Raw genomic sequence first — 14,156 nt, 5'->3', positions numbered from 1 at the left:
CACACACACACACACACACACACACACACACACACACACACACACACGGTGGGGGGAGGAAATTCTAACTGTTGCTTCACTCTTAACCAGGTAACAATTCATTTAGGTTACACCAGTCTGTAAAAACTGTAAATGCTATTTTATTTTAAACATTTTAAGTTTACAAAAAAAAATCAATGATTGGTACCTTTTTACACTCTCAGATTCCTGAATATGGACAGATCTTCAAAGGGAGGAAGGAGTTCTCATATGAAATTTAAGATAGACTGTCCTGAAGGTTGTGGGGTGGGGTTTTGTTGTGTTTTATCTCGTTTTTGTTTTTAAGACACAATAAAGCTAAAATGTCAAGTCTCTGGGAGAGATCCCCTTGCGGTTTCAGTCAAGGAGCATATCAGAGCACAGACAGGAGACCCCAGCCTGGTGCTTGCCGGCCCGCCCCGGCTGTCCAGGCATATTTGGTAGCGCACGGGTTGGGAGCCACTGGGACAATCACACCTCGCATTCCCTGGCGGGCTGCTGGTGGCAGGTACACGAGCCATACTCGTTGATGATGACCAGGGCTCCCTCAATGTGGTTCGGTTTGTAATCAACGTAGTATTCCTGGGCAGACATGGCAGCCATCTGATGCATGGTCTGTTTCTGCTTTTGCTTCCTGCGCTGCGTCACAAAGCACTGTCTGAGCTGCCTGAGACTGGCTGGGAAGCACTTCCAAGAGACATAGAGCACCAGGACCACGATGAGGAAGGAGAAAATGAGGGCCATGGTACCGGTGACCACCTTGTGAATCTGCACAGCGTTCTCGGCGTGTTCGCCGCCGGGGAGGGCCACGGTAGCCAGCTCAGGCGTGCTGTCGGGCTGCCCCTCCCTGCCGTCAGCGAGAGTGGTGGCCGGGCCGGCGGGGGATCCCAGGTCGCTGCGGTTGGTGACGGCGGAGAGCAGGTGGCCGCTGGTGGGCTCGGCCCCCTCCTCACACAGGTGGAAAGCGTACACTGCGTCCAGGACGTCCTCGCCCTGTGCGTACTCGGGGCTGGCGCACTGCAAGTTGCCATCGTAGCGCCCCTGGAAGTTGCTGAGCCACGAAGCCAGGGCGCACACGTTGCGCCCACAGTCCCAGAGGTTCCCGGCCAGGGTGACGCTCGTCAGCGACTTCCAGGAGTTGAGGATACGGGGCTCGATGTAGGTGAGACGGTTGGAGTCCAGCTGCAGGGACTGGAGGTGTGGCACGGTCTCGAACACATGGGGCTCCATGTACTCGATCTCGTTGCCCGACAGGTCCATTTTCTCCAGGTTCCATACCCAGTCCAGCGAGCTGACCACAATGGCCACCTTGTTCCTCCTCAGGCAGAGCGAGTGTAGGGAGATGAGGCGGGGGAAGTGGGCAAAGTTCACCTTGACCAAGTCGTTGTGCTCCAGGTGCAGCTCGGTGAGCTTGAACAAGCCGGCGAAAGAGTTGCGCGCCAGACTCTTGAGCTGATTGTATCCGATGTCGAGAAACTTGAGGCTGCGGCAGTCCTGGAAGATGCGCACGGGCACGAACTGGATGGCGTTGGCCCGCATGTGCAGCGTGGTGAGCTTCCGCAGCCCGTGGAAGAGATCGGGCGCGAGCGCCTGCAGCTTGTTGTACGAGAGGTCCACGCTGCGCAGGTTGGGCATGGGCCGGAAGGTGGTGTTGGCCAGTTGGGTGATCTGGTTGGAACTCAGTGTGAGTTCCTTAACTCGGCGCAGTTTCTGAAAGGCGTCCCCCTGCACCGAGCAGATGTGATTGTGATCCAGATAGAGCCACGTGAGCTGCATTAACCCCGTGAACTGGCCGGCGCGCAGCTCCGAGAGGCTGTTGTAGCGCAGGGACAAGCCCAGCAGGCCGGACAGGTTGTGGGGCGCCTCGGTGAGGTTGAGCGCCTCGCAGTACAGCAGCCGCCCCTCGCACCGGCACAGCTGCGGGCACCCGCTGGGGGCGGCGGGCAGCATCTGAAAGCAGGCCCCCAGCAAACACAAGACCACCCCCGAGGGCCTCCTCAGCAGCCAGTATAGACAGAGACCGAGCAGCAGGAAATCCATTAGCGAGAATCTTTCCAGAGAGGCTGGAGAATGTCCATTGGAAGCGCTCGGTCAGAAATCTACATCATATTTTATTCCGAGGGAGGGGGAGCGGGGGAGGGGGAGAAAAGGGCAAAAATCAAATAAATACATTGAAATAAAGCAGGACCCCCCCTCCCCAAAGCCACACGTTCACCTCTAAGCATGCAGAAAGCTGGGCAGCATAGAAAGTTCACAGCCACGTAAAGATCAAAGAGATGGTGATTTGGTCCATGTTAGATGCTGCAGCAAAGGGAGGAAAAAAAAAAAAATCTTCGGGAAAGAATTTAATTAAAAAGTGTCTTACCCACCCTTTTCCAGAGAGTGACAACCTCCATTCAGCTGCTCCCTTTGTGTGCAGGCTAATTATATGCAGGGCGAGAGAAGACCCCTCTGTGTTTCCGAGGCAGCCCCGGTCCGCGGCCGGCGGATCTGGCAGGCGCACAATGTCTCACTTTGCTGCTCCGCTCGGGGCTGCAAGGGCGGCCGGCGAGGCGGGGAGGCGACTTCTAGGACCCGCAAGTTTCCCAACTGCGTGCGGGAGCCGGGGCTTCGCCTTCCTGCCGCTGTCCTTTCCCTCTGCAGTTCGGACTGTGACGTTGTGGGGAAAAAAACCCTCCAAACTCGGGGCTCGCGACTCCCCAGGATTTGACAGTCTGGTTAATGTCCGTCATTGGAAAGGACCACTGACCGGCGCCACCTTTTGCTCCGCGGAGACAGCCTGCCATTCGCGCCCGGGGCGGCTGCGGAGAGCGGGCTCGCTCATGCTTTGCGGGCGGCGGGGAGGTGCGGGCGGCGGGCGGCTCGGGTGGCGACGCTGGGAGCGGGGAGCGGCGCCCGGCGCCCGGGCTCCTTCCCTCCGCCAGGCAGTGTGAGGCGCGAGCTTGCACCGGCACCTACTGCTCACTGAGTGTCGTAAGCTGCTCACGATTGTGCGTCTTCCCGGAGCACCTCAGACATGGGCAGATTGAAAAGGGGTGGGCAGAAAACCAACATTCTCCAGAGCCACTAAAGTAATATATGTTCTTTGATGAAATGGAAATAACTTTCAGCTTTTTGGTCCATATTTCCAAAAAGAAAAAAAAAAAAAAAAGGAGGGGGGATGGAGGTTTGGAAAAGCATCATCAACGACAAGAGATTTCCAAGTGGGAGACTGAAATATTCTGTTCCGCCCTCCCCTTCCCTTCGGGGAACGTTCCCCCCTCCCCCTTTAAAGCTGTCTACGTGTAAGAGATACGTAGGAATCTGTAGAGAAATCAACATTTGGTCCTTTGCTTTAGAAAAGCAACTTGAGAGAAGCTAGAGGAAAGCAATGATTGTGGGGATTTGGCTGAGATTTTTCTTTTTTCCCTTGCGGGCACTGGAGTTCTGCAGTCAGCCAGCAATTTTAGGTGGTGGGTGGGGGAATGCTTTCCAAACTCAGCGGATTTGGAAAGCCATCCTGGTCCTGGCGGTAGACCTAGAGTGGCAGAAACCTATGTCTGTGTACAGGGAGTTTTTCTTGCCCGAGATCCCTCTGGGGCTTCACCAGTCTCCATAGATGTCTGTGGGGTCCCGGGTGGATTAAAGAAAGATTCTAATGTCTGACACCGGGAGGGCTGACCCTGACGTGCTACTCATGGTGATTACAGAACCCTGCAGTACACTCCGCTCCAGGAGAATGTGCGAGAGGATGAGAGGAGAAGGGGTAGTTTAAACCCTCATGAAGCCTACCCCTTTCTATATATACACCCAGTACTTAATCTTTGAGACTGTTACTAAATTGTATCATCTGAGCATGAAGAGGTCTTAGTCTGATTATTTCCATTAACACTCACTTATGGATGGGCTCCTTAAGCTTCTTATGTTGAGCTCTGTCTTGTTCCAACTGGTCTGGAGAGGGTCTGCATTGCTGTTGTCAGGGACCTGTTGGTCATCTGTTTAAAAAAAAAAAAGAGAGAAACCCGGCTGGAAGTGAGTGGATAAGCCTACCTTCTTGACAAATATGCCCAAGGAGGCAATAGGGAGAATCCAATGTGAATTTCCAGCTCCTCACTTCTAATTCCCATCATATCTGACTCTTAGGAACTGAAAATAAGTGGGCATTATCTATAGTTGTGCTCTCATTGATAAGAATGAGGTGGATTACCAAAGCTCCAGGGTTGGACTGGCTTTGGACAAATAACTAAGTTGCTCCTTACATTCAAGCTAAAGACACTACTAACCAGTGGAATCAAAGTCACCAAAGACTAGTAGTACTTTTCAGGAAAAGTTTTATGAACAGGGGCATGAATCATTCCGTTTCGTATTCCTCTGAGCTCTGGCCTGGTCATTCATCTCTGAGATGCATCCTTCAATTGGAAAGAAAACAAAGCTGAAATGTCCTAGACATCACATGCTGTCTTAGGAGCTAAAAGAGACATTAGAAAATCTGAATTTTGCACATGACGAAACTGAGGTACAGAGACATCGGGTGATTATCCGAGGTCTCACAGCTTGTTACTGGCACAGATAGGTTATTTTCTGTCTCGCACCAAAGTGGTGGCCTTCCTTTCCCATTCTTGATGGTCAGCTCTCCAGCCCTCTTGCCTCCTGCCTGACTCTGGACTGGGCACTGGCACCTCCAGGGTGCTGCGGAACACTTTAACAGACAGACAATTTCACCATCAAGTGTTTTCACCTCTTGCCAAGATAATTATTCCTCACAGCAAGCCGGCTGATTGAGCCATAAACTCTAAAGGGTTGGGGAGCTGGGGCAGGCAGGGGTAAACATTGGCCAACCATTCAGCAAGTATTGTGAGTACAAGCCACCCAATCCCCATGGCTGCTAGGAAGAAAATTCTCCTAATGCAGGCAGCTTGCAAAGTGGTGCTAGAGCCTGCCAAATGGGCAAGAAGAGGTCCCACTTTGGATGTCACTTGATTTGTAGAGCTGGTACAGAGGCAGAAAAGAGTTGAGTGTTGGCAAGAAGGAAGGAAAATAAAATTAAATTCACTGCATTTATATGTGAGCTTTCTTCTAAGTATGATACTCAAAATGTAGAAGATATGTCTAGGCTGTAATTAAAAAATACATATGTACATATATATATTGCTTTTCACATTATTATCCTGCAAATCATTTCATCTGGATGGTATCTTTAAATCTTTCCCACTTCTAATGTGGCAAGTTTGCATCTTTTCTACGGTTTTAAACCCTTTGGCAGAACCATATACATTAACAGATTGAAATGAGCTTTATTGAAATTTAGCTATTCTAAGTCATCTAAGTTGCAGAATCCCAATTTATTATGTATTTAAAGCATACCAGCCCTGATTAAATCAATGCAAATTAGGTTAAATAAGAACAACATGAATCAAGTGTTTCAGCAAAGTTGAGTCGAGAAACGACAACTTTTGAGTCACCAGAGCAGGCTGATATAGCTGGTTTTCATGAGTTTTAATGTCATGCCTCTTAGGGTCCAACACACTAAAAAGTAAAAAAAAAAGGAAAAAGCTCAAATAAACTTCTTTCTTTCCTCATGTTTGATCTCTCATAACTCTTTACCTCTCTTGTGAGAACATCTAATGCATCAGGCTGTAATGTGACGATTGTGTATATACATGATCAATCTGTTTTTCTGGGCTAAGCACAGGTTTCTGTTGGTAAATGTCTTCTCCTTCAGCGTCGGATGCTGATGAGAGATCTTTTACACACTTTAAAAACACCCTTGTTATTTTCCGTGTTTGTATGGGGAAAGATATTTAGCATGTCTTGCTGAACTGCCATAGTAGCTGAGCAAGAAAGGCACCTCAAGCCATTAGGCCAACATGTGATTGGGGAGTGGGATAAGAAAGGATAAGAATCTTGAAAACGTGGACTCAGCAAATGGGAAGGAACTCAGGGGTACGTGAAGTATGGATTTGACTGCCAAAACACAATCTGGAACTAAGAGGTGGAAGAGCAAGCTCGATGCAGCTGGAGAGGCCAGAAGTATAGTTTGGAGGAGGGAGAGGTAATTAATTCCTCCTCTTCTAAACCTTATACTGATACATTAACCTTTGCATAATAAACCCTCCTTGCTTCTTCTTGGTACTTTATGTTGTGATGGGGTGCTAGGGGGGTGGTCACATACAGTTGTTGTTTTTTTTTTTCTTGAAATGTTGTACCTCTCCCATTTCATCTCAACTGAAGGCCACCTCCAATTCGTTTATTTGAGTCAAAATAGTTTGTGAACATAGAGGTGCAAGTGACAAAAGTCTGAAATGAGCATGCATTCTGAGGATTGGCCTTCCAATAGTCATCTTTGGCAGTGTTCAAGGAAAGACAAATTCAAGTGGTGATTTTAATGTTCTGTCATTGCTTGCTCCAGCCTGGACCTTGGTCTTTATGTGGTTGTCTTTACTTTTCAGCAGTGAGCACTGGCTTTTCTTTAAAAGGAAACGTTTAGATGTAGGGGAGGAGGGTGGGAGTCACAATTTCAAAAGGAGAGAATTAACTCTGTTGTTCCTGTGGGCACACAGCATATAACTGGCCTTTTACAGAGCACCTCTGAAGATGTATATGGGGCCAAAGGGTGAGGGTTGTAAGGTTTCTCTCGGGAGATCCACTTAGGAGGAACACATTAAAAAAAGGTCATTTTTCTTATCCAACTTATCCTCCTCTTAAAACAAGGTAGTGATATGGATAGCACTAAGGCAACACCTAACATCTTGCATTGATATTAAGTCATGGGAGTAAACCAAAGAAATGCAATTACTTAGTGCTTTCCTCCTGGAGCTTTAGGTAGGGAAGAGCAGCAGACACTGAGAGACTTAGCCGGTAATAATTATGTATGGCCCAGTGCTTGAGAGTAAATGTCTCTAGAACATACAAATGTGAAGAGCTGACAGGTCAAATGGGACCAGTGAAGGAAGTAAAGTGTATGAAGTAGTTTAAGGACTCAAGGCTCACTGACTGGAGAGATGGTCATCGTGAAGGCATACCTACGATGGGGAACTGAAATGCATATATCATGATGAGTGGATTAATTCCCTAGTTCTCCGGGGGAAGAAGATATACAGGGACAAATGGAATCTGTGTTGGGAGAGGAAGGAAGTTGGTAAAGGGCTTCCAAACATTTGCTATATTAAGACCATCCATTGGTCCCCAGACCTAGTTCTTTCCCTAGGCCTGGTTTTATAAATACTGGTGATAAACCAAGTCTGCTTTGTATGATACATCTTATGTGGGAAGTGTGTGTGACTTTAGGTATGTGACCAACCTTGAGAAATGACAGCACAGCTAGTGTAATAACTTTTGAAGATAACCATTGTTAATTGGATGATTACCATTTGCCATTAAATGAACTGTAAATTTTTTTTAAAAGGGCTTCCAATGCTATACTGAAAATTTTAGTTTGCTGTATTCTTCTAGCCTCTAAGACTGAACACCTTAGGGTTATCTTTGACTTCTGTAATAAATACCTGGGTTAGTTCCTGAGGCCTGTTCTGCTGTCCTGGGCCCCTCTCTACAAGCTTCCTCTGCACTGCCATGTGCTCTGATCATGCCATATTATACCTAACTGCTGTATATACTCTCTCCATCTTTGCTTACCTTCATTCTAGCCATCCTTCAAGGCTGATGTCAAATATCCTCTATGACGTTTTTTTTTTTCTTGCCCACGCCACGCGGCATGTAGGATCCTAGTTCCCTGACCAGGGATCGAACCCATGTCCCCTGCAGTGGAAGCACAGAGTCTTAACCACTGGAGTGACAGGGAAGTTCCCTTCTATGACTTCTTAACTGATTCCCATGTAAAGTGATCTCTTATTCTTCTGAACTATATTAGCAGCTTACCTTTACCAATACTGCTCCTGGTGTGGCTCACTTTATATGAGTGTGGCAGCCATTTCTAATTATAGTATTTTAGAACTGAATGGGACCTTAACATCTTGGAGATTAGGAATAAAAAGACTTCAGCTGGGGTTCCTTGCTTTTCCATTTTCTCTCAGTTTGATCCTACACAAGTCACTCCATTATCAGTGAAATAGGACCAAGGATGGCTATCTTAAAGGATTCTTGGGGAAAATTCAATGATATCATGTATATTTGAATTTTGCAACTTGAAAATATAAGCATAGGACTAGCAGGCCTGGAGCATGTTAGAAAGGCAGAAGTTTAGGGTGTCTTCCTAGACCCATTGAATCAAATCTGCATTTTACCATTAGTTCCAGGTTAAAATTAAATTTTAAGAAGCACTCTGTTGGAGCACTCACAAATTCTATCCTGAAAAAGTAACTCAAGTATCATTAATTTCCTAGTTTATAATTCAGGAATTGAAGGGCCAGAAATGTTAAGTGATTGCCCAAGATGGGTGCTAGAATTTGGACAAAAACCTCATGTCTTCTGAATCTTGTTCTCTGTCCTATTAGATTTCAAACACGTAGAATGCGAAGTCTGTGTCTATCTCAGTACTTAGCACTTAGTAGGGCTCTTAATAAAGTTTGGTTTTACTGTTGGTAAGGCAGTAAGTATAGAGAGCCCTTGTATATGCTAGCCTTAGGCAGTTCCTGGCTTATATTACACCTCAGTTTTCTTATCACTGTCAATCTGTATGTATTTCTCATGGATGTCTAAGTGTTACCTTTTTATTATAGAAAAATGAAAAATGGGAGAAAAAAGCAAGAAAAAATATTTTAAATGAAGATTGTCACCTAAAATTCAACCACCTGGAGATAAACTATTAAGTTTTGGGTACATATTCTTTTAGAATTTTACTATTTCACATATATCTATATTTTCTAAAAATATGATAACATTATACATATTACTTTGTAACTATTTTTTTTCATTGTTGATATATTCCCATATCCAGAATACAAATTGATAGGATCATCTTCAATGGCTACAGACCATTCTATTTATTTTACCCATCTCCCTTTTTTACCAATTATGTTGATTATGGTTTTTAGCTCTTATGAAATGACTGGGATGAACTTCCTCATACATATACTACTATAGACTGGATGTTTGTGCCCCCCAGAATTCATATATTGAAACCTAATCCCCAATGTGATGGTATTCGGAGGTGGGGCCTGCCAGAGGTTATTAGGTCACGAGACTGGAGCCCTCATGAATGAGATTGGTGCTCTTATAAAAGAGACCCAGAGAGCTCTCAGGCCCTTTCTGTCATGTGAGGACACAGTGAGAATATGGATGTCCATGAACTAGGAGGCAGGCTCTCACCAGATACCGAAGCTGTAGGTGCCTTGACATTGGACTTCCAAGCCTGCAGAACTGTGAGAAAGAAATGTTTGTTGTTTAACAGCCAAGTCTATGGTAGTTTGTTATAGCAGCCTGAACAGACTAGGCAACTGTGTCTTTAAATTTTAATTCCAAAAGTAGTATTGGTATTCAAAGAGTGGGGAGTTTTAAAAGACTTTCAATACATAAGGCCAGATTATCCTCCTGAAAGGTTGTACATATTTCACCCTCAATATCTCTTTTGCTGCTTTCTTCTTCTCCTTGAGAAACTCCATTACAACACAGATAGAAACATCTTTTGGTTCCCTTTCCTTCATCTGGCTGGGGCACCGACTGAGATCCCTGTCGGAATCTGTTCTTGGTGCCTTGGAACCATCCTTCCTTCCCATTGCCATTTCCTCCCTCCTTCCTGAAGAGGCAGGTGGAGGCTTGGGCTGTGGGGTCTTCAGTGTTCCTTCTGGGAGCTCACGAGCATTTCATTGCCACATCTTATTAAGTGGCTGTCTAGCCAAATTATTTTTGCAAAGGTGTTAATGTCTGAAAATAGTTTAATGCCGTGTTACTTAAAATACTCTGTGGAGGTAAGAATGTTTAAATATATTTGTGAAATGCACTAGACTCTGTTCTTTGCTATTCACAACACACTATCTCAATCATGAGAAATCTTGTTTTTCATGGTTTCACCCACTTATTTGGGACATCTGTTAACGTCAAACCAATGTGCCAAAACAGCTTAGGAAGCATTTATTTAATTGTAAACCCATAGGTATATTTGACTTTAACTTGGCTCTCACCATACCAAGAAGTGATTCTAAGGTTTAGATCTCAAACACTGTAACAGGATGCTGGTGCAAGAATCAGTTCTCTGTCAGGCCCCAAGAATTTATGGGGATAGCCAGACAACTATAGTTCTTCTGCTTGGTATTAGCAAGTCTTACCTCCTCATCCTAGCCACAAGTAATGGAACCAATTTGATTCTGTAGTAAGTTCTGTCCCTGATACATCTTGGCATTTAATTATCTTGTTTTCCAGATGTTGCTAATTTTGTCTTTGCAGGTAAAATGAAATTCCTTAAGGAAAGACTTGTTATTTTCCTGCTTTTAGTCTCCTTTAATATCTACCTCTAAAGATGTGAAAGACTATCATATATGAGAAACCACATACAAAGAGCATTGCAATTGCCACATTACAGTGATAAACCTGCCCCCTTTCCTCTTAGTGCAGTCTGGCACAGTGCTGGCTTTGTAGAGATTCTTGTTGAATCGACTTTATTAACTGGTTTGAATTCTTGCCTAATCAATAGCCTGGGGAATCTGAGCTAAATATAAAAAGCCTTTATATTACATTGACGTATAGGCACAAATTATTAACCCAGGAAGGTGCAAACTTTCGAAGTCACACACATTAATACCATTTATATGTGGCTTCATTTCACAGATCTAGTTTGTATAGGAAATCCCCCACCATCCATGAGCAGTGAGCCTTCTGTAGTAAATTAACCAGTTGGATGCATTTATGTCTTTATTCCATCATCTCCCATTCTCTGGAACCACTTCTTAATCTCTCACAGGCACCTTGAGAATACCTTTTAATAATTTAGCATAAATGTCTGTTGCTGTTCTTATTTTTTTTTCGTTAGTTTGAGTCAAATGGAGATTTAGCTGATGAGATAAAGTTAGATAAAATGTGGGGCCTGCCTTAGGTATTCTTAGATCTGGAGTGGAGGTGATGGGTAACAAGGCAGTATGATTCATGCTATGGCAGAGATGTAAGCAAGAACTGGGATTGGAGAGATTTCTCTAGCTAATTGAGCAAGGACAGTCAGAGAAGGTGGGAGAAAAGGAGGAGGGGTTGACCAGATAGACAGAGGGAGGCCACTCCGGTCAGTAGGCAAAGTCTGTGAAAAAACTACAGGGGCTTCTGAGATGCTTATGGTGTCTGGAGCACAGGAATGAAAGAGAGGGGATTGTGGAGAGATGAGACTGGAGTGTTAGCTCAGAGCCAGATTGGGAAGACCTTCAACCTGGATTATGATTTCCAAAATGTGGGTACAAGGAATATAATCCTGATGATGGTCTTGAACACGAAGGGCAGGGAAAAGGATACTGAAATCAAGGAGAGCAGCTGGGAGCTTCCCATATCTGCCCAAGTGAGATATTGTGTGAGGCTGACTATATTAACATGAGAGATGGACATGACAGGATAAGTACAAAAATAGTTTTGCAATGGGATTGACAATCTTTTAAATGGTGCTTTTTCCAAGAAACAATTTAAGATGATTTCAATGAATGGATTGATTTAGGGTAGATGGGAGGAAAGGAAGAATAAGATGTGAAAGAAAACTCTAACTTATAGAGCTAAGAGTAAGCAGTTAACCCTGGCGGTCCAGTGGTTAGGACTCCGAGCTCTCACTGCCGAGGGCCTGGGTTCAATCCCTGGTTGGGGAACTAAGATGCCACAAGCTGTGAGGTGCAGCCAAATGAATAAATAAAAAATAAGAGTAAGCAGTTAAAGATGTGGACAGAGGTTACATCTGGATCTAAAGATCAGGGAATCCCTGGAACGTGCTTGGTAGTTATAGTGGTCGCAGTATATGCAAATCCTCAGCGAGAAAGATGAGAATACAGCTGATGTACAATCAGAGGCCTTTGCAGTCTGGTAAGGTGCTGTGATGTGGGAAGCAGCTGGGTGATAGGGAGTATATGGCCTGTGCTATCTGCAAAGTACATGGTTTGATTAAAGGCTTTCAAATTCTAATTTTTAAGAATCCTATGCTATTCATAAGCAAGTGACACTGCAGGCGTTATTCAGCTTGTGGAATACCAGTTTGAAAAGCTTCTTTTAACGTGATGATTCTCAACGTGGAAGAATAGGAGGGAGCAGAGGAGGTGGAGGTCACTTCAATAGGAGGCACAAAGTAAGGAACACTGCCCAAGTCCGTAGTGAGCAGCTTTTAATATATAGTCATGGCCATGAGACTGTGAGTAATAGGTATTTCACATGGCTGTGAAAAAGAAAAAATATGGTGGAGATTGACAGGTTTTGAGATGAGCCCAGATGGTCAAGGACCATCAACATTGGGAGAGGCTGCCCAACAGTGAGTAAACCTGCAAAGGAACAGTGCAACACCAGTGCTGCCTGTCTAAGGACTCTGGATCAAAGACTGGCTGATGTTGAGTCCTTCCCCCAAGAGGGTTTGCCATTGGCATCTCATATCAGTGTAAGATCATTCCTTTGTAATTGAGCCTAGCATTACCTTCTCAAACATGAAACAGGTGAGGGCTGGAGATCATGTCCTTCAGAATGTAATTCTGTATTTGCATCTTAGCAGAAGAATTGAGACACTGAATAACTTACTGCAAGGAACTTTTGAAATTTCTGACTCTGTGCTAGGCTAAAACAGTGTTCTGCCATTTACAAACTGTGTGACCTGGGCACGTGACTTAACTTCTAAACAGGAGGATTCAACATAGTAAAATACAAGGTAAACATAAATTTAATTATAATATAGAAAAATAGTTCAAATTCTATTGCAGTAACTACTGATATCCATTTCTATTATATGAGACCAAAATTATACCACATAGAATGACGACGAGAAGGAAAAAGAATCATAAGCACAAATGGTGTTATGCACCTCTGACTTAAACTCTTATTGCTCCTTCTTAAGTATCAGTTCATATCTTAGAGGCTGCATGAAAAAAATAAAACAAAGCCAACAAACAAAAACCTTGGTGGTTAAAACAACAATCATTTTATTTAGCTCATGGTCCTGTGTGTTGGGTCAGATCTTCTGTATAAGCCAGCTTGACTGTGGTTAACTGGAGAATTAGCTGGAGACTGTATAACCTAGGATGGCTTCACTCAAAGGGATGGCGATTGGCAGGCTGTTAGCAGGGGGACCTTGCTTCTCTTCCATGCGGTCTTTCATCCTCCAGAAGGCTAGCTCTGGTGCAACTGTGTGGTGATTGAAGGATTCTAAGAGCAGCGAGAGACTGCAAGTCTCAGTGCACAAGTACTTTTCAGCTCTTGCCTCCAGCAGGTTGCTATTGTCTGTTGTCCAAAGCTAGTCATGTGGTCATCCTGACTCAAGGAAAGGAGAAAGAGGCTTCATCTCTGCATGGATGAGGAAGAATTTTGGGTCATTTTTATAGGTTAAATAAAATAGTACTGGCTTAATGTTACTATAACTGTTAAGTACAATACTAAATGCTCTAAAGTGATTTTTATTTCTCAAGCCACGTGACCCAAACAGCATCATCCTTAAACACAAGGACCAGCGGAACAAGCATCACCTAGAGCTTGTTAGAAATGCAGACTCTCAGACTCCACCCAAGATAGACTTGAATTAGAATCTACATTTTTACAAGATTCCTAGGTGATTCATAAGCCCGGTAAGGTTTTAGAAGCACTGTGTCTTTTCTCTGTTCCTCATAATTCCATTTCCTAGGTTGCTATGTTCTCCTGTTGAGTGATAGATCTTTGATTTTTAAAGGTGCCAGAACTGTTTCCTCTGTACAATTGAAACAGAACAAACACAGGCTTAAACAGTAAAACAGGTTGCCTCACAGCATGAGAGAGAGGGTATAACATTTTTCTGCTCAATTGTCCTTTGCCTATAAAAATAGAAATTTAAAATTAAAATAACCGTACATAAATATTAAAGAATATTGTATTTAACTGGGAAGAACCATTTAGATGTTAGAACAATTTTTAAAGTAGAAACAGCTAGGCACACACTTATTTAAACTGAACTTTTATATTCCTGAGCAGTTGCTTAACTGGATCTTGGTTTTCTGAAGGTTGAAAGATTGATGCTCCAATCTTAAGACCACAAGTTAAATATCTCTAGGAAATGTACAGGTCCCTAGGTACTG

At 44.2% G+C, this 14,156-nt stretch overlaps 2 protein-coding genes and 1 non-coding gene across 8 annotated transcripts in view; 2 read left to right on the top strand and 1 right to left on the bottom strand.

Annotated features, from left to right (window-relative positions):
• Positions 1 to 14,156, top strand: part of CTNNA2 (catenin alpha 2) — a 1,197,048-nt gene that overhangs the window by 838,964 nt on the left and 343,928 nt on the right. Inside the window, exon 8 of one of the 6 annotated variants that reach the window (XM_027129218.1) lies at positions 6,610 to 6,624. The exons of the other annotated variants lie outside the window; for them this stretch is intronic. Within the exon in view, the coding sequence (XP_026985019.1) occupies positions 6,610 to 6,624 (15 nt within the window). The remainder of the gene's footprint in view (positions 1 to 6,609; positions 6,625 to 14,156) is intronic. 6 annotated transcript variants of the gene reach the window in all.
• On the bottom strand, positions 121 to 2,988 carry LRRTM1 (leucine rich repeat transmembrane neuronal 1). Its single transcript, XM_027129222.1, has 2 exons — positions 2,388 to 2,988; positions 121 to 2,117 (listed from the first exon to the last, which is right to left on the bottom strand). Exon 2 carries the CDS (start codon positions 2,056 to 2,058, stop codon positions 490 to 492), a length of 1,569 nt encoding a protein of 522 aa, XP_026985023.1. The 5' UTR covers positions 2,059 to 2,117; positions 2,388 to 2,988; the 3' UTR covers positions 121 to 489.
• LOC113632213 (small nucleolar RNA SNORA72) lies at positions 7,134 to 7,233 on the top strand. The gene has a single exon (XR_003437732.1). It is a non-coding gene; the product is annotated as a small nucleolar RNA SNORA72 (small nucleolar RNA).

The sequence above is a fragment of the Aethalodelphis obliquidens genome, unplaced genomic scaffold, assembly GCF_003676395.1.
Source record: "Aethalodelphis obliquidens isolate GAN/ISIS:26980383/991018 unplaced genomic scaffold, ASM367639v1 scaffold35, whole genome shotgun sequence".
Lineage (NCBI taxonomy): Eukaryota > Metazoa > Chordata > Mammalia > Artiodactyla > Delphinidae > Aethalodelphis > Aethalodelphis obliquidens.
Note: the sequence above shows the minus strand (reverse complement) of the source record. Positions and strands in the feature narration are given on the sequence as shown.